Here is an 18,501-nt window from a genome sequence, read left to right on the forward strand (position 1 = left end):
TGCTAAGACATCACTAGCTCAGAGCCATGGCAGCCTCAGGATTTTTTTTCGTGGTGATTTCTTGTTAAACGTGCCCCTCAATTCCCATAATTGTGTGCTATATTTAGAGGCAGTTACGCTACTTCAATTTTCTCTCCAATTGCCTCCAAAGGAAGCCTGTGTATCTCTCTCCTTTTTCCCCTGGCTGGTTTATTTTTAGACTCCTCATTTCCAGCCACGTGTATTCCCGGGGTTTGGCCGTAAATATTTCACAGCGATTTTCACAGGTGGGGGGAGCCACCAAAGCCTCCTGCCAGCTCTGCTCTGCGTGTATGATGCCTTTGCTGCCCTTCCCAGAGGGGAAGGAACTGCTCTGCTGACACAGATCGGGGGACACAAGCAGGAGAGGAGCACCAGATCCTGGCTTTGGGATCACAAAGCCTCCCCCACAAAGATGTCCCTCTGAAATGAATTTGGTGTTGTGTCCAGGAGAAGTGGTCAGGCTGAACCACCGTTGTCAGGTGAGGTTGTGTGAGACCCAGAGCAGTCGTGGTGCCTGCTAGAGGGGCTGGCACAGGCTGGGGATGTGCCAAAAGCACGTCTGGGTACCTCCAGAAAGAGAAAAGGATGTGGCTGCCTGAGTCCTCTGAGATGCTGCTCTTCTCTCTTAGAGGTGGGTGGCTGAGTCCTTGACCTTCAGAGGGGGAAAGAGGGGGGAAAGAACTGTTTTCTTCCAGGTCGCAAGCTGAGGATGTGGATTGGTCAAACCAGGAATTTTTGGCTGTTCTCAGTGCCCTTGTGCAGATGAGATGTTCTCACCACACCTGCACATGTGTGTGAACCTGGATCAGGACTTGTGCACTTGGCAAACTGCTGGTAGTTTGACCCTCAGAGTAAAGTGCAAGTTTTTACCCTCAGTGCAAATTTTACCCTCAGAGTTGTCTTGCCTCTGTCTGACATCAGCTGCCACCCCTTTCCACATCCATGGGGGGGTGAGTCTCAAGGCTTTGAGGCCTTTTCCTGGTGCCCAGAGGAGACTTTGCAAGACCCTGCTTTTCTCTGCCAGCTCCTCCCAGCTGAGGATGGCAGACTGGCACCTTCAACCAGGGGGCTGAGCTGCTCTTGGTGGCAGCTCAAACACACTGGAGACGTCACTGCCCGCTGGAAGGGATGCTCAGAAAGGGCAGGCTGAAGTACAAAATATAGCTGGGATTTTGGAGAGAAGGAGTTAGGTCCAGATTTCCTCCAAACTTCCACTGTGGGAGTCTGGGCACCAGACACTTCATGTGAGTAGGAGCATCTTGGAGGTCTTCAGAGCAAGGGATGTCTGTACAGTACCTGACAAAAAAGCAATGATGCCTTGGAGAAACAGCCACTCAGTGTAACCCTGGAATCCTCCTCTCCCCCCAGAACATGTCCAACCCCCAGTGCAGGTGTTGGTACCTTTCTACTCCCATAAATCTCCAGGCTGCACGTGGACAGACAAACCTGGGATGCACCAGCCAGAGAGAAGAGTTCCTGAATGTGTTCCCAAAGCAGCCCATCTTTCCACACCTGCTCCAGGGGTGAGTTATCCATCCAAAGCATGGGCAGGCCGGTGCTTTCAGCCCCCAGGAGGATGGGTGAGGTTGTACCCCACTTGTGGAAAGGAATTGCCATTTTTGGGTGCTGTCTGTCCATAGAATCCTGGTTTTTGTGCAGCAGGTGCTGGTGGAGACTTGTATCACCCTGGCCTTCTGGTGCTGTGAAATCTGGGATCAAGCCAGCACATGGTGGAACTCTGCTTCAGACCAATTCTCTTTACCAACAGATTCAGCTTTATTGTTATTCTTTTTTTTTACATGATTCTTAGTGCATCATTTCAAATAAACTATCAAACTGTACAAAGAAACAGAGATAAAAGAAGAGGTGACAAAGTTGGGAAGAGGTTTTTAGTGTCATGAACCATCATGGAAAACAGTAGTCCATAGGCTCTCAAACGTTGAAGGTCCAAATAAATCTTATTTTGTTTGTTTAAAAAATGCTGCAAAAGATAAACAATAAATGACTGTAATTAGCAGCTACAAGATCCTTCAAAACTGGAACTTGATTACTGTGAACGCACTGAGGGGAAAGAAAAGCAATCTGAGATAAAGGACCAAACCAAACTGTGAAATAAATAAAGTGTGGGAGGACAGTCGTGGCATTGAAATGCAGAGGAATCACTTCAGCACAACAGCAAATCATTGGACCACAGACAGCAGAAAGGAACAGAAACACAATTCCCCACTTAAAAGAGTACAGCATGTGCATCGCAGGATGGAGGGATCCAGCAGGGATGGGCAGGTGGGATTGCTCCTGCACACAAAGGTTCCCTGGAGCTGGTGCATAGCTCCAATTGTGCCTTGAACCCAAAGTGGTGGATGCCATGGTTGCCAAACAAGCAGCCACTTGGCCAGTTTGTCTGAATAAGCAGGAACGGGGGAGCGATGTTTCACAGCAAAGCCAGGTGGGATTTCCATTCGAGTAAAAAAAGGAGAAAAAGAAAAAAAAAAAAAAACAGATACATAGGCTACTGCAATTTTTAAAACGTCCTGGTGGGCTGGTCAGACCCTCCACGTCCCTTGTGACTTCCCCAGGCAGCTTTGCCTTCACTTGCACACTGAGGTTAAAACCCACATTAGAGTTTCCTTATATATATATATTTATTTATATATATTCATATGTATATATATATATAAAAAGGATAAGGTGACAGAGGGCACTCCAGGCCTCTCCTGCCGGGGGCAGATGATGTTCCCATGTGCCACGCTGGAGACACCTCTCACTTGGTCCGTGATCAGCTCATGACACCCGTCTCACGTCACGACGTGCTGGAGGGTGCTCCCCTCCTGGGAGGGACGTGCTCCTGCCCCTCCGTGCCCTTCTCTGGGAGCGCTGGTGGTGCCACAGACCGTGTCATCTCGGCTGAGTTTCCTGCACTGCCGGGGACTGTAACCATGAACCGGTGGAGACTCCAGGGAGGGAAGGCGGAGAGGGAGGGCTGGTGGAGAAAAGAGCAACCTGGCCCTTGAAGAACCAGCACACCCCTTTGTTGTGCAGGCTGCAGCAGGAGGGAAAGAAAAGCCACTGGTGCTGTTGGGAATGAAGAAGAGATGATGCTGAAATGCCAGAGCTTTGTCAGAGAGTGTCAACTAAAGCTTCTTTGATTTCTTTCACTAGAGCAATCCCCATGTCATACATGTCTACGGTTTTGCTCATATAATTTCCTAAGTAAAATTGTGCTCATCGATCTAGTCCAGGAGCGCAGAGCATCGCCGGTTCATCCCCCTGTGCACACATTCCTTGTTAAGTGTTCTGCTCTAAAATGTCCTTTTCTGCCTTACAGCTGATGGACAGGTGCCCTTGGCTCAAGGAAGGGCTCGAATGTGTCTTCCGCAAAGCAAGGTCCTCAGCTTCCACCTTGAAGAAACTGGTCTCGATTCTCTCCAGGTCATCTGTCCCCACTTTTATCTTCATGCACAGCAGGTTGATGTACGTCTCATAGCGGCTCTTCTGCAGGGAAAGAGGGGACAGAGAGCCTGGCAACAGGGACAAGCCACGGTGTGTGTGGCAATGCCATCTGCTACTGCAGGAAAACCCATCCTATACCATCAGGATCCCACTAATCTCACTCCCCAGGCTTAACCACAGCACAGTGCCCAGTCTGTGCAAAGACTGATCAACTCAGTGTTGAAAGGGGTGTGTCTGTGCCCATGTGTCTGTGTGTAACACTCTCTAGCTGCTTTTACAAGTCTTGGCTGCCACTCTGATTGTCTAAGGACAATACTGGGGGCAAAATCAGATCAACTGATCTGCTCCTTCCTGATTTAGGAGTTCCCTTTGATTGGTTCAAATCCTTCTGCTTGTTATTGTTTCCATCCAGTGATTCACTTGTTGCTGCTGAGTTATGTCCCCATTGCTCCTCACAGAGCATGGTATCAAGGGAGGCATCTCCTCTCTGTCTGGATCCCTTCTTCCAGTGCTAGATGGGAGCTTTTTAAGGACTTGTGTAATACCCATCCTTTCTCTTAACAACTCAGAGGCAGCCTGTACTGGCTTCTTTGTCAGCCCAGAGAAACAAGCATTTCTAGAGCACATCTCATAAGACAGAGGAGATGAATTATGCTCTAGAAGTGCCAACTTCTCCTCACAGGCTGAAAAGACAGCCCAGAGAAATGCTCGGATGGAGACTTCTCTGCAGGCATCCAAAACAAGATGTCTGGAAAATGGGAGGCAGCAGCAACTGCTTGAAAGGTTGGTACAAAGACAAAGGAACCAGCAGCCAGAAGCTGTGGCTTTGGAGAGTCTGGGTGTTACACAAAAGGGTGGTGCAGCCCTGGCATGAGGGAGGTGGGATATTTCCATCCTTGGAGATTTCTGAGGCTCAGCCACTAAATGACACACTCAGTCTGGGCTAAGACTAGGAATACTCCAAGTTCCTGCTGGAAGCAAGACTAGAGGCCTCCAGCAGTCCCTTCCCACTGACACCTATGTGGCAGGAATTTTCTGCTCAACTCTCACTGGAACAAAATATCCCATTTCTCCCACAATTAAATGCCTATTAGACTTTAAAGAGAGCTAAAACTTAGTTACATGCATCCTCAAAGAGTCTGTAATCAGCTGTAATGCTGGGTTTGGCTTTATTTACAGAAATTGTTGCAGCAAAACAAGATTAATTCTCCCAGGGATTCCCTTCACTTTTTATTAATGTTGCTGCAAAAGACTGAGGCACACTAAGAACTGAACCACTTTCTTGCTTGGGACCTGAGGAAATGTCAAGATTTGGCACAGTAAAGGAAGATTTTCTTTCTCTCATCAGTTTTCCCCTCCTCTGGTTAGAAATCACAGAGGGGAGGGAATGTCTGTTATGTCTTTTTTTAGCTTCAGTGCCAAACAGCAAGGCTTGCTCCTGTCCCAAGACACCCATCCAGCTTGGGAGCCCTTGTCCTTCTCTCTCCTTTCATGCCCTCCCAGGCCCACAGCATCCACCCTGGAGTTCTCAGTTCTCCTCAATCAGCCAAGGTATCATTTATCACAGAAAAGATGAAAGTTCCTTTACCTCAAATATTAGGTAATGTTCTTTGAGTCTGTATTCCTCAGCCTCTTTTGACTTGAGGCTCTTCTCTACAGGATGTAATTTATGCTCTGCTAATTCGTCTGCAATCTGCTTCATTTTATTTTCATGAGACCTCAGCTGTTCCTCCTGCCGAGAGAAGAGTTGTCAGGTATTAAAACGTGGGAGTGCAGCACCCAAGTGCACCGCCTGCCTGTGGGTGTGGGAGCTCTCTCTGCAAGGACAAAAGCTCAGCTACTGTGCTGGAGCCAAAGGTGTGCTGTGAATTTGCAAATTCATCTGATAAGGAGCAGTGGAAACACAGGTATCTGAGTGAGTCCAAACCTCAGGGATCTCAAGTGCCAAGAGCACTTTTTGGCATCGGGGCGTCTTTAGCATCATAAACATGAAATGCTCCACATCCTTTAACAGCCAGGCAGAACCAGCACTGCCCCAAGAGCTGCTCATCCTGCTCTTGCCAAGATAAAAGCACCCTCCCCCTTTGGGCTCTGAGAGAGGTGACATCTGGCCTCATCTGGCTCAGCAGACAGTAGCTGTATCTCTGCCCTGATATTTCAGGCTGTCCTCCCCTTTGCTGGGGGGCAGTGGCAGTGTGTCCCTACTTTTTGGAGGTGCTAAGGCATGTTGGGATTTCCCTGGACAGGGAAACAAAAGCTCCTCTTTGGATGGCAGCTGCTTTTGGTTAGCTGGGCCTTAGGCAGCTGTGGCCTTGTGCACCGGGACCCCTTGCTTCCAGAAACTTCCCTACTGAGTGAGACTCAGACTCCTGCTTCACCTTTGGCTTTGCAGCTCAAAAAACAAGAGGCTATCACCCCTGAGTGCCATGATAAATAAAATAAAAATAGGTAAATAGTTTATTTATGCCAGGTAAATAAAATAAAAATAAAATAAACCCGCAGAGCTGTTGGGCTCTGCAGCATCAACTGCGGAGCTATTCAGCTGTTTCAACTCCAGCAACAGGAAGGTGCTGGGATGTGATGGGCAAAGAGCAATAAACCAGCCAGAATCAACAGCCAATCAGGCAGGTGTGTGTAGGGTTGTTTACAGCCATTGCACAGGAAGCACTAGCCCAACACCAGGATTTTCCACATCTGTCCAAGTCGCCTGCTCCACTCCCCTGCTCCTGCCCCGAGCACCTGAATGTGCCCATCAGGCAGGAACAGGGGGACCTGCAGATGAGCTCAGCATGAGCTGCCTGCTGAAGGGCTTGCTGAGCACTGGGTACTCCTCCATCACTCCTTCTCTCACATTACCTGGCACAGCTTGGTCATGGATGAAGGCAGGAGCGGGCGGCAGAACTTCTTCATGGAGCAGATTGCAGCTGGGAAGGCTGGAGCAGAGAAAATGGCAGCAACGAGGTTGATTCGCAGGATCCAGGAGAGCATTTCTTCCTTACTCCTGTTATGGAGGAAGGGAGAAGAGAGAGGGTGTCTGTAAATGCTCCTGACCCAGGAGCAGGCAGCTCACAACAGTCCTGGAGCCACCTGTGCTCAGGAGGGGCATCAGTGGCTTTGCTTTGAAGCCACTTTGTGCCACCCTGGGTTGTGACCAGAGGGAGATCCTGGATAACTGGCTCCTCTACAATGCCTTGATGATTTCAGGGCTGCTGTCTGTCTCTCAGAGTCCTGGCAGTCCTGCCTTCCTCATCAGCTCTGTCAGCATTCCTGAGGAGCTGGGGAGAGGCCAGGGCCAAGGATGTCCTGCTCTTTGGAGAGCAAGAGCTGCACAACAGCGGTCCCACAGAGCAGGATGGACCCCTCAGTTGTGTCATTGGTGGGACATTACCCAGGGTCTCTCATCAAATTTGTTCAGGCATTGCTCCCCCAACCCTTCCAGAGGTTTTTGCTGCAGAAATTCAGGTGTCAATCTTTAGCTTGATAGGACTCCAGCCCAACTTCCAATGTCACCTCTCTCAGCAGAAGATGTGAAAAACACATGACAGAAGAGATGACTCAATCACACTTGACACTTATGAACATCACAATTTTCCTCTGCAATGGACTAAGGAAGGAAGAAGATCCAGCCTGGCTGAGACGTCTTCTCTGAGGAGCTTTAGACAGTTTCCCCATCAAAGGATGATGAGGGGAATCATCACCTCCTCAGTTCAATGCACCACACGGATTTTCTCCCTTCCACTGGCAATTGAAGTTAGCAAGAGGAGCCCTTTACTCAGCCCTTTTCATCCCAGCCCATCCTGCTCAGCCCAGATCGGTGACAGATGAGAAAGATCTTCAGGATTGACACAAAGCTACCAAGAAACTGTGGCCTCAGACCAAGTCCTTTGAACAGTCCCTCAGCTCCTTGCTCCCCCAGCCCTGTCCCCTGATGCGTGTGCTGAGCTGGGCAGGTCAGGGGGACTCTGGCAGTGGCTGGAGGTCAGGCTGCCCACCCAGGGAAGAGCTGGTACTCACGGGGCCTGGAAGAGGAAGACTCTCCAGTCAGCTGTCTTCAGCTTGAGCACGTTGGACTTCTTGCTGTAGTCAGAGGCTTTTGTGGCTAAGGCGTGGTGCACACGGATGGCGTTCTTCAGATCCACTTCAGAGAGGTCTTTGTCAGGTTTATATTCATCCTGTGAAGAGGAACGTTAATTGGATAATGACAACACTAACACTTGCGGGCTGCTTTAATGAACCTGCCTCTCCCCCCCCGCGCTATAATCACAGAGTGCCGAGACCAGGAAAAGGCACTGCTTTGTACAGTAAGTGCTGGGAGCTGATAATGATAATAATTAACATCTGGCAACTGCTTCCATCATTAAGTTCACTGGGAAGATGTGAAGAAGGAGATGAAAGTTTCAAACATAATTAGCAATAGTTATCTCTAACACGGCACATGCCTGAGGCTTCATGGGAAGGCACAAGGCAGGGCCAGGGTTCTGCAGAGCTGCCCCCACAGCTCAGAGCTCAAGCTGGGATGCAATTCCCAGTCCACAGTGGGTATCAGTGAGTACCTGGCCTGGTGCTGCAGCTTCATAGAATCATAGAATCACAGAATGGTTTGGGTTGGAAGGGTCCTTAAAGACCATCTCACTCCAACTCCCTGGCACAGGCAGTGACACCTTCCACTAGCCCAGGTTGCTCCAAGCCCCAGCTGACCTGGCCTTGGACACTTCCAGGGGTGGGGCAGCCACAGCTTCTCCAGGCAACCTGTGCCAGGGCCTCACCACCCTCACAATAAAGAATTTTTTTCATATATCTAACCTAAATTTCCTCTCTTTCAGTTTGAACCCATCACTCCTTGTCCTATCACTCCAGATTTGTGTGGAGGAGGGTCTGGGCTCTGGAACAGCAGCATCCCTGCAACCAGTGCTCTTCCACAGAGGTGTGGGGTTTGCTGGGCAGTTGCCAGACTGAGCATGGCCCACCTGAATCGCTCTTGAACCCTCTTTAGTGCCCCCTTGGCATGGTCTCCCCTGTCATTCATTAGACTGGCACTTGCAAACTGCAGCCGCATTCCCTGGATTCCTGCTTTGCTTTCTCCAGTGAAGGACAATTTCACACAAGTGGGGAATTAGGCAAGAACTACATATGTGTATATTTTATAACAAGGTAGAAAACACCAAACATGGGATTCCGAAAAGATGACCTTGGCACAGCACTTTTTAGGAAAAAGCAGAGTCCAGTCAATCCTGTGTTTACCTTTTTCTTTCCCAGTGACTGAGCTCAGGGCCACTTAAAGCAATACCCTTTCTCTCACTCTGCAGCCCTGCCAGCTCAACAGCTGGTCCAGCTGGATGGTGGGATGGAAGGATGGACAGATGGATGGATACACACATGGATAGGTGATGTAAGAGAGCCTGGCCTGGCTAAAGCAAAGCACCGTGCCACCACCCTGACCACGGCAGGACAGGGTGTCCCTGGAAGGGCCTGCCTCGCCCTGGAAGGTTACAGTGCCACAGGACTAATGTGCTCTACAATTTCCTTTCCTTGACTGCCCTTGGTTGTCAGCACCAGGGCAGCTCTGTCTGGTGGTGGTGGTCTGTCTGTCCCAGCCCTTCCTCAGCTTTCAAGCCAGACCTCGGTTTGTTCTGCAGATTTGCAAAAAGATGTTTTTTTCCTGTGTCCTGGTGATACAAATCCAGCTGTTCAGGAAGAGCCATGCTGCAGGCTCCTGGATGGTAACTCTGATCAGTGAGGCTGTTCTCTGGTGTAGGGTCAGAAAGGTCTCCCCTTTGTTGCTCTCCAGAGCATCAGCACTCCCCAGCCCATGGATGTGGCTCACTGATGGGAAATAAGCTACTGAAACTCCTTTTTTGAAGCAGTCATCCCATCCAGGAGAGTGGTTGCCATCATCATTTGAAACTTGGCATTGTGCAAAAAAAATGCCATAGGGCCAACCAGAAATGTCAGGTAGGGACTCTTGGGCTTGGTGAATCCCAAAGAATAGCCCTGGCTTTCCAGCAGAGGAAGGCTGGGTGCTGCAGGCCCTGGGTGGGCCTTCAGCTGGGCAGCATAGATGACCTTTCCAGGGTAGGGATTTCAGTAGCCAGAGGAATGGGCTATTAGCCTTGCAGCAAAGAAAAACAAATGCTTTGCCTTGTGAGGACCTAATATGTTACCCTACTTGGAGAGAAATACTTGCTTGAGGAAGACATTGCTGCTCAGGCCTCCTATATTGTAGAGATCCCTCAATTCAGGATGTTTTTCCAAGGCTGAAGTTCTTTGGATCTGAAAAAATCTGACTGTGCTGATCTCTAATTTCAAGGTAAGCTTTCTGAAAATACAGCACAAATAACTTGGCTTAAAGACACATGACAAGAAGAACCTGCCACAGCTGCAAACTGCTCTGACTAAGGCAGATCCTCAGCTTGAATGGAATCATCAGGTATTGCCTCTATGGATTTCAGGCTCTCAGGCTTCAGTGTCTATGTAAGGAAAAGCCAAATCTTCTTTTTCCAGTGCTGGGCCCAGTAAATCAGAGTGAGGTTGAACAAAGTGGGTTCTCTCCACCTTCTGCCTCCCTGTTTGCAGGAGTGCAAAGTGCTGGAGGTCACTGCATGGGCTGACTCTCCCAGGACGCTCATCCCAGTGCCCGTGGTCATGATGGTGTGGATGGCTGATGATGCTGAGGGATGTCTGTGTGCTCTTAAACTGCTCCATCCACAGACATCCCCAAGGCTTACCCGATGCCACACAAGTCTGAAGCCACAACAGTGCCCAGCACTTACACCACAGTGTAACCTACTCCATGTAGCCTCTCCCTGGAGAATAATCCCATTGCCCTTTAACAAATCACATCAGCTCTGTTCCAAAGTCTCCAGCAGCTTCTCTGCATTTTGCCTCAGATCCCTTCTGAGCTTTGATGTAAGTTTAAGTGTGTGCATAAACTGCTGCTGAGGAAGAGATGTGTCCAAAAACACAACATAACAGTAACACAGACACTTCCAGTGAAGTGATTCTGGTTTAACTCTCAAAGAAACTGATCTATACTAAAACATAAGTGGTATCATATTTGGAGGAACTTCAGGCAATGTTCTGTCCTCTGTATCGTATCACTAACCTGATTCCATGCTGTTATCCTGCCATGCATTTCCTGGCAAAGAGGTTGATTTGGTATCAAGGAGCTCTAGAATTTTTGTCATATGTGTCCTGCACCATTCCCACGGGTACTTGTCACTGGGAAATGGGCAAAGGAATGCTGTGCTACATCATTCCAGTTACCCTTAGCCCCCAGCCCTTGAATGGTGGCATGTCGATTTTTCCCTTGCTTCTCCAGGTGTAGGATAATGTGGATCAGCACTTTCCAGGGTCTGTTTTGGGGATATCCTCTGCAGGAATTGATCCCAGGTGTGGACACTTTGTTTCAGAATCCCTGTACATTTACTTTCAGCTTCTGAAGTTGATGGTGTAGCCAGATTCCCCATTCATGTGCCTTTCCTGCTGCCCCAAGGCTCTGCTTGAACACGCACGACCACCCCCTTGCTTGGCCTTAGCTTTGGCCACTGTCCCCTGCTGCCCACCCCTGTGAGCAGGTGGTGGGAGATCCACCAGTAATCTCAAAGCTTGTTTTGTCAAGAAAAGGCCCCTACATCTTGTCCCTGTAGGGTACCTGGATGTGGTGAGAGAGCCTGGTGTATCTGCTGCCCTCTCCTCTGGCCTCAGAACCAGCTCTGGGCAGCGATGGGAATATGGACATGGAGCGACAGAGATTCCTCATGGTCTGGCTTGTGAGTGGCTTTTCCTCTTTTTCTTTTTCTTCACCTCACATCTACCAGCCTAAACAAACCATTTAATAAGGAATACTAACCCTTGTGCACTTTCCAGTTTGACAAGGACTTGGCTCTCCAAGGAGCATTATCTTGGCAAGGGCCTGCCTGCAACAGCATCTGTGGCTCAGGGCCTTGCAGGGAATCCCTTCGTGGTTGGGGGCTGCAAGGGCAGAACCTGTGGGAAGACCTGCACCCTTTCCAGTCCCCCTGTATAAAAGCACCTCATGCTTTACAGCTCTCCATCATTCTTCTCAACACCCCTCCATGTGTGGTGATTAAGGGTTATTATCCCCATTTCACAGAGGTGAAGTAAGTTGCCAAAGGCCATGGAGTGAGTCAGTGCCCAGAGCAGATTAGTGCACAGGAGAGGTGTGCCCTGCTCCCAAGCCTGCATTTCTTCCTCAAGACTGTGCTGCAGCCCTTTAGGGGATCAAGCAATTGCTTCAGCAGACTGTGCTCCAACATGCTGATCCAGCAATTAACACCAGCAAGTCAATGACATGTGACATCTCCTCATCAGCAGGTTCATGGCTGCTGCCTGAATTGTTTCTGTCAGACCCACTTCTACCTGTTCACCCACCCACCCTTCTGCCTGTTTTATGTCCACCTCTCTGTCTGTCTGTTCCTCCTTTTATCTACCTCCCCAGGCCCTCCTTCCATTCCCCCCTGCTTTCCCTCTATCTCTCACCCTTATTTATACTCAACTTGCTCCTCAAAACCAAATGGAGGAAAGTTTCCTATGAAACTTCTGTGAATTTACTATTAAAGCCCAGATCCTTGATTTGGTCTGAGTGAAAAAGTGGAACAGGCTGAACCTGTGCTCCGTGACATCAGGTGGGTCTGAAGGCAGGTGCTTTCTCCTCTATCTTCACATCAGAAAATCTTTCCCCAGTGATTTGTGCTCAAGCCAGGTTCTACCTTATGTTTATCTGCAGGCATCTGCTGCTGAGATCCTGGAGGCTGGCACATGGTTTCCTTCTGCATTGTGCAACTCCTTTGTTCTGCAAACCACCCCATAGGCAGGAAATGGCACCAGGACTCCACAGGACAGGTGGATGCTTATCCACTCTCATGGCTTTGGGAATATTTGGAAATGATAGGGAAAAGACTCTGTCTTCATGGTCTCATCCTTCTGTTTTGTCTCTGCAAGCCTGGTAGACACAGTCTACAGCCAAGCCCAGCCCAAGGAATCCCCTGAAGTCCTGAAGAGGACTTCAACACAGTCTGGCAGCAGCTCACAACCAAGAAACCCCTCTTTGCCCAAATCCTCTGCCCAAACATTCCTTAGCTTTACTTTTGTTGTTGTTCCAGATGCAGCTTCCTTGGGGCACCCTTGGCAATTCTGGTCCCTCCTGCTAATTACACATCAGTCATGGCTGTTATTTATCAGACATTTTCATTACCTAAACAAATCTTGGGTGTTTTGCTTCTTCAGTCCTTGTCCGTAAAGAAAGCCCTCAGTCTTAACCATTTGCTCCTGAAGGTCACTGAGATAAGAACAGTCTTCTAACTGCCATGTCAGTCTCATCCTCACTCTCTTTTAAATCCTGAACACCTCGGACTAACATAATGAACTATATTAATGGGTGGATATTGCTGCAAGCCTTGAAACAGCAAAGAAACTCCAACCCTCTGCCCAGGAGCAGCGATGACACTCAGTGTCAGTGTCATGGTACCTTCTGCTGCTGTACAAGCAGTCAAGAAAATCTTCAGTAAATTGGATTTTGGTCCAGCGTGGGAATAAAATTCCATTCTAAAAGTGTATTTCATTCCTAGTCACATAATGACACAATATGCTGGGAAGGGACCCACAATGATCATCAAGTCCAACTCCTGGCCCTGCACAGGACCATCCCAAAGAGTCACACCAGGTACCTGAGAATATTGTCCAAACACTCCTTGAGCTCTGGCAGCCTTGGTGCTGTGCCCATTGCCCTGGGGAGTCTGTTCAGTGCCCAACCACCCTCTGGGGGAAGAACCTTTTCCTGAGCTCCAACCTAAACCTCCCCTGTCACAGCTTCAGACCGTTCCCTCAAGTCCTGCCCCTGGTCACCACAAAGAAGAGATCAGTGCCTGCTCCTCAAGAGGAAATATTTACCCTCTCAACTGACTCATGCCGAGAGAAGTCCTTGGTGGAAAATCCAATCACATCCAAAAGCTTCCTGCAATCACTGAAATTTCTTTTTCTTTTTTTCCATGGAAAAACTGTCATAAAATTAAATGTTGATGGTAGCTCTGTACAAGCCAAATCCTCAAGCATCACCCGTGGTCAGCACGAGGACTCTTTGGTGGGCTCCATGTGGAAACTTGTAACGAGACAAGGACTGAGATGTGAGAAGAGTGCTGCTGACTTGAAGGGCTGGATTAGATCTGGGCTCTCCCTCAGCTGCAGGACAGAGTGGCAGGGCTGTGAAAACTCCACTAGGCTAAGAGCAACCCACACTGCAGGTTACCATGCGCTGCTGCCAGATTTCTGCTGGCTTCTTGACATCTGCCATAGGACCTGGCAAAACACAGGAATCATTGGGGTGTGCTGTGAGCTCTGAGTCATAATTCCGTGCTGCCCCGAGGACCTTTCTGCCTTTCTTATACAATTCACTGTTTGTTTACTCTCATCGCTGTGGAGATAATGCTGCAATACGTAGGAGCATCTGCCCACGGGGAGTGCTGCTCCAGCAAGGTGAGTTCAATGGGTTACTGCTCGGCGTGTGCTGCTCAGGTAGTTCAGACCTAGTTCAGTGGGTTATGCTGTTGCATTATGAACAGACATTTGGCATCCTGGGCTGGCTTGGGATTCACATTCAAGTGAGCCCCTATCCAGTCTCCTTGGATTTTCCCACGGAAAACTTTCCAGCAAACCCTCCTAGCATCCAAGTGTCATCCTACAGCGTGCAGGGAAGATATTCCGTGGTGACTCTGATTTCCATGAGGACCTGGGATTTGTGCTTGTGTTGACTAGAGGTGGCTACTCAACAAGCAGAGATGAAGAGAGGCAGAAAGTGTCACTTGGCAGCCCATGGAAGGACTCAGATCAGGAAGTCCATGAAGAAGAATATAAACTTTAAGCACAAAATCATGGAATCACAGCACACCCTGAGTTGGAAGGGACCCACAAGGATTATCCAAGTCCAGTTCTTGGTCCTGCATAGGCCAGTCCCAACAATCCCAGCATGTGCCTCAGGGTGCCATCCAAACACTCCTTGAACTCTGGCAGCCTTGGGGCCATGAGCAGGGCCCTGGGGAGCCTGGTCAGTGCCCAACCACCCTCTGGGGGAAGAACCTTTTTCCAAGATTCAACCTAAACCTGCCCTGACACAGCTCCAGCTGTTCCCTCGGATCCTGTCACTGGTCACAGAGAGCAGAGATCAGAGCTGCCCCTCTGCTGCTCCTTGTGAGGAAGCCGCAGACCCTGGTGAGGTCTGACCTCAGTCTGCTCCAGCTGAACAAGCCAAGTGACCTCAGCTGCTCCCTCCAGACCCTTCCCCATTCTCGTGTCCCTCCTTTGGATGCTCTCTAACAGCTTTAGATGTTTTTGATGTTATGCTGCCCAAAACTGCCCTCAGAACCCGAGGTGAGGCCACAGAGAGCAGAGCAGGACAATCCCCTCCCTGGCCTGGCTGACAATGCTGGGCCTGATGCCCCCAGGACAGGGTTGGCCCTCCTGGCTGCCAGGGCACTGCTGACTCATGTCCAACTGGCCATTGACCAGGACCTCCAGGGCCCTTTCCCGGCACTGCTTTCCAGCCTCTCATTCCCAGTCTGTCCGTACATCGGGGGTTGTCCCATCCCAGGGGTGTAATCCAGCACTTCCCCTTGTTGAGCTTCATATGGTTGGTGATTGTCCATCTCTCTAATTTATCAAGGTCTCTCTGCAGGGCCTCTCTGCCCTTGAGGGAGTCAACAGGTCCTCCCAGTTTAGTGTGGGCAAACTTACTTAGTATCCCTTCCAGTCCTGCATCCAAGTCATTTATGAAGATGTTGAAGAGCACAGGGCCTACAATGGAGCCCTGTGGAACCCCACCAGTGACAGGTCACCAGCCTGATGTCACTGTCACCCTTTGTGCCCAACCCATGAGCCAGTTGCTCATCCACCACATGATGTGTTTATCCAGCTGTGGGCTGGACATTCTGCCCAGAAAGATCCTGTGAGAGCCAGTATCCAAAGCTTTACCGAAGTCCAAAAAGATCACAACAACTGGCTTTCTATATCAGACTCAATAAAGCTGTGCATAATCAGATCTCTGCCTGCAAATAAAACAACAGGCAGGATAAGACTGGTGAGATGCTCCACCTCTTCAGTTTCCTATTGCATTTCTCACCCTTACCCTATTTCACCTATTCCATATCATCTCTTCATTCATCCTCTCCAACAGCTCCTACTTGCTGGGATACTTCTGCAGAAATCTTGCCTCAGTGTTTCCTCTTTCATATTTCTTCCTTCAGGGTCCTCTTTTGAGGCTGTGAATAGTCTCCTTAGCACGAACACCATTACAAAAGATGAGAGCATCCTCCAGCTATAGTCTCTGGAGGAGGCCTGTTGATGTCCATGCATGTGTTAGGACATGGATTCACCTCTGCTTGCACCTACGAGTCTCCTGCTTAGGACAGCAGGACTGCTTTGGAGACAGCACGAGACAGCAAAGGGGATAATCCCCCATGGTTACCTTTTGTAAATAAAGGACGGTCCCTTTAAGCACAGCGTAAAATTTCTTCCAACCTCTTCTTCCTCTGGGAGCTAAAAAAGGAAGAATATTTAATTGTACATGTCTGCTCCCGCTGGTGCTGCTTGACCTTCCTGGCAAACCCAACCCTTCTCCTGACCCACCACAGGCACACAGTGGTGCCCAGACCTCATACACCTCCAAGCTTTTGCTCATGAGTGGCTTGTCTGCAGGGGCATGTGTTTGAGAGACAGTAGCTGGGCTCTGAAGCCTTCCAGCAGGAACAAAGCAGGTCAACACCAGAGATGAACTGGTCCAGGGGCACCACGGGACACCTGCAGGAAGTCTCTGCTCCTCTAAGCCCAGGTTCATGCTCCTTGGACTAAACGCTCGTGGAGCAGAGACATTCCCTGAGACTCCCCTGCTTCTGGTGAGTTGGGCAGCTGTGCCCTGGGTAAGGAGCTTCTCTCACACAATGAGGAGGGAGCATTGCCACCAGCCAGCTTGATGGACATGGGGACAGAGAGCTTTCTGGAAGCTGGAGAGGGGTGGAAGGCATGGGGAGCCATCCACATCACCACAAGACAGCTGATCCTCCAAGCTCGGGATATTAAGAAAGTGCTGGAAGCAAGGGAGGCCTTTGGTGGTAATCTCTTCTAAAGACTTTAAATTGGCTGCAGTGACTGGGCCAATCACACCAATTAGCAAAAGGGATTATCCAAGGTTTAATTAATCTCTGCTCATTAACAGTTCCCAAATATCTTTTCCTTTACCTTGCCTGTAATCCCACATGCTGATAGCAGAGCTGTGGGGTGTTCTGTCCCCCAGCCAGCACATGGCAGGATATGCACAGGAGCAAAGCCTGGCAGACCACACTGTCCCCAAGGCCAGGGCTGGGGAGGACATCCTGCCCCCATTGCTCAGAGAGTGGGATTGGGAATGGGCCCATGAATAGGATGGAAGCCCAGGTCTGTCTGTGCGGGGCAGGCACTGTTAGGTTCCTTGGCAGTGAGAAAGGAAGATTGAGGCCTCCTGAAAACATTTATGCCTCAAAAACACCTTCCTTTCCTGCATCCTGGCACTTCAGGGGATGTCTTTTGTGTTCCCTGGGATGCAGTGAGGACATGCCAGGGACAATGGTAGAGAAAAGCTCTGGGACTGCCTGGGGGCACCTCTCCCTGGCCCATTAACACGTACTTCTCTTCCCATCCATGTCTGCGTGGGTTTTGCGTGTGAGGACTCCGTGCTTGTAGGTGACGGCGTTCAGCGCCTGGGGGATGTCCAGGAAGGGGTTGCTGCTGTCAACAATCCTCGTCACTTTTTTCGCACTGGCTCCGAATTTGTCATCTACCAGCTCCGAGAGGGATTTCCTCAACTCGTCCTCATCACTTGGAAACAAAATCAGAGAAGAGACTGAGCGGAGAAGACGTGGGGTGGGTCACAGAGTGCCCTGTCTGCCTTTGGTTTAGAGTTTATACTGCAGGCCAGGGAAAGAAAAAGAAAGGAGATGCAGGGACAATGCACATAGAGAGTGCCAGTGGTGGTCTGAGCTGGGAGGAGTGTGGGTGGCAGGTAACTGTCCCAGAGGTCCCACTGTGAGGTTACTCAACATGGGTGAGAGGATGGGGGCTTGTCTGAACACCGGGAAACTGCAGACACCCCATGCTGAGGACTACAGGCATTTCACAGGGAGAGTCTGATTCTGTGCCCTAAAACCAGAGCTTAAGGAGAGCTTTTGCTGAAATCCCAGTATTATCATCATTTCTCAACTGCTGAGAGGCAGCACCTGTGGCTTCCTAGATACTGAAGGAATGTCCTCTGCATCTCTGAGGAACAAAAGCTCTGCAGACATTAGGGAGATGGGCCACTTGACCAAAAATAGACAAACCCTGGAACAGCTTATACATCAGCTCCCCATTTGTGTCCTCAGGGTGAGCTGGCAAAGAGCAAGAAATGCTGGTCATTTCCATAAAAACTGCCTCTCACAGATCGCCTGGTCCTGGACCTTGAACAGCAAGAGCTCAGCATATTAGCAAAGTGTTACTGACTCCACCAAGCCTGTCTCTTCCTGCCTGGAGTAAAACCTACTCTGGCACATAGAAACTAGAACTTGTATGGGAAGTGATAGCTCCCAGTGTCCCTGGGCCATGAAGGAGGAAGAGCAAACAGGGAGTTTCTCCACTGTGTGATAAATGTCAATGTTTAAGTGCCTTGAGTGGTCATGTTAGGTTGCAGATCAGACTGGGACCAAACATCAGCTGAGGAGTGACCCAGAGGTGAATCCACTGGCTGGGATGTGAGCAGTAAAACACCACACTGCCCCCCTGCACAAGCAGATGGCAAAAGCATCAGACACTTCGTGGAAGAGAAGGATGATTTCTCAGCCCTCAGCACCCACAGGAGTCCTGGGGCTTAGGCAGAGCCCAGACTCTACAGCTGGGTGGGGACTTAGTGGGGCTCAGTTCTTTGGGCTGCACCAGAGGGACTCCTCAGAGTCCTCCGTGCTGCTGGGCTGATGGTCACACATCTGCCTGTCTGCTGGGATTTGTGGTCAAGGG

The 18,501-nt window shown here is 49.8% G+C and overlaps 1 protein-coding gene across 3 annotated transcripts in view; it reads right to left on the reverse strand.

The window, feature by feature from the left end:
- Nucleotides 1-1,773: 1,773 nt before the first annotated feature.
- Nucleotides 1,774-18,501, reverse strand: part of PSD2 (pleckstrin and Sec7 domain containing 2) — an 87,543-nt gene continuing 70,815 nt past the window's right edge. For all 3 annotated transcript variants that reach the window (XM_027682692.1, XM_027682693.1, XM_027682694.1), the window contains 6 exons: nt 17,141-17,331; nt 15,947-16,017; nt 7,486-7,643; nt 6,328-6,472; nt 5,060-5,203; nt 1,774-3,513 (listed from right to left, as the gene is read on the reverse strand). In XM_027682692.1, the coding sequence (XP_027538493.1) occupies nt 3,307-3,513; nt 5,060-5,203; nt 6,328-6,472; nt 7,486-7,643; nt 15,947-16,017; nt 17,141-17,331 (916 nt within the window). In that variant the 3' untranslated portion in view covers nt 1,774-3,306. The remainder of the gene's footprint in view (nt 3,514-5,059; nt 5,204-6,327; nt 6,473-7,485; nt 7,644-15,946; nt 16,018-17,140; nt 17,332-18,501) is intronic.

Source organism: Neopelma chrysocephalum, unplaced genomic scaffold, assembly GCF_003984885.1.
Source record: "Neopelma chrysocephalum unplaced genomic scaffold, ASM398488v2 Primary Assembly neopelma1_63, whole genome shotgun sequence".
Lineage (NCBI taxonomy): Eukaryota > Metazoa > Chordata > Aves > Passeriformes > Pipridae > Neopelma > Neopelma chrysocephalum.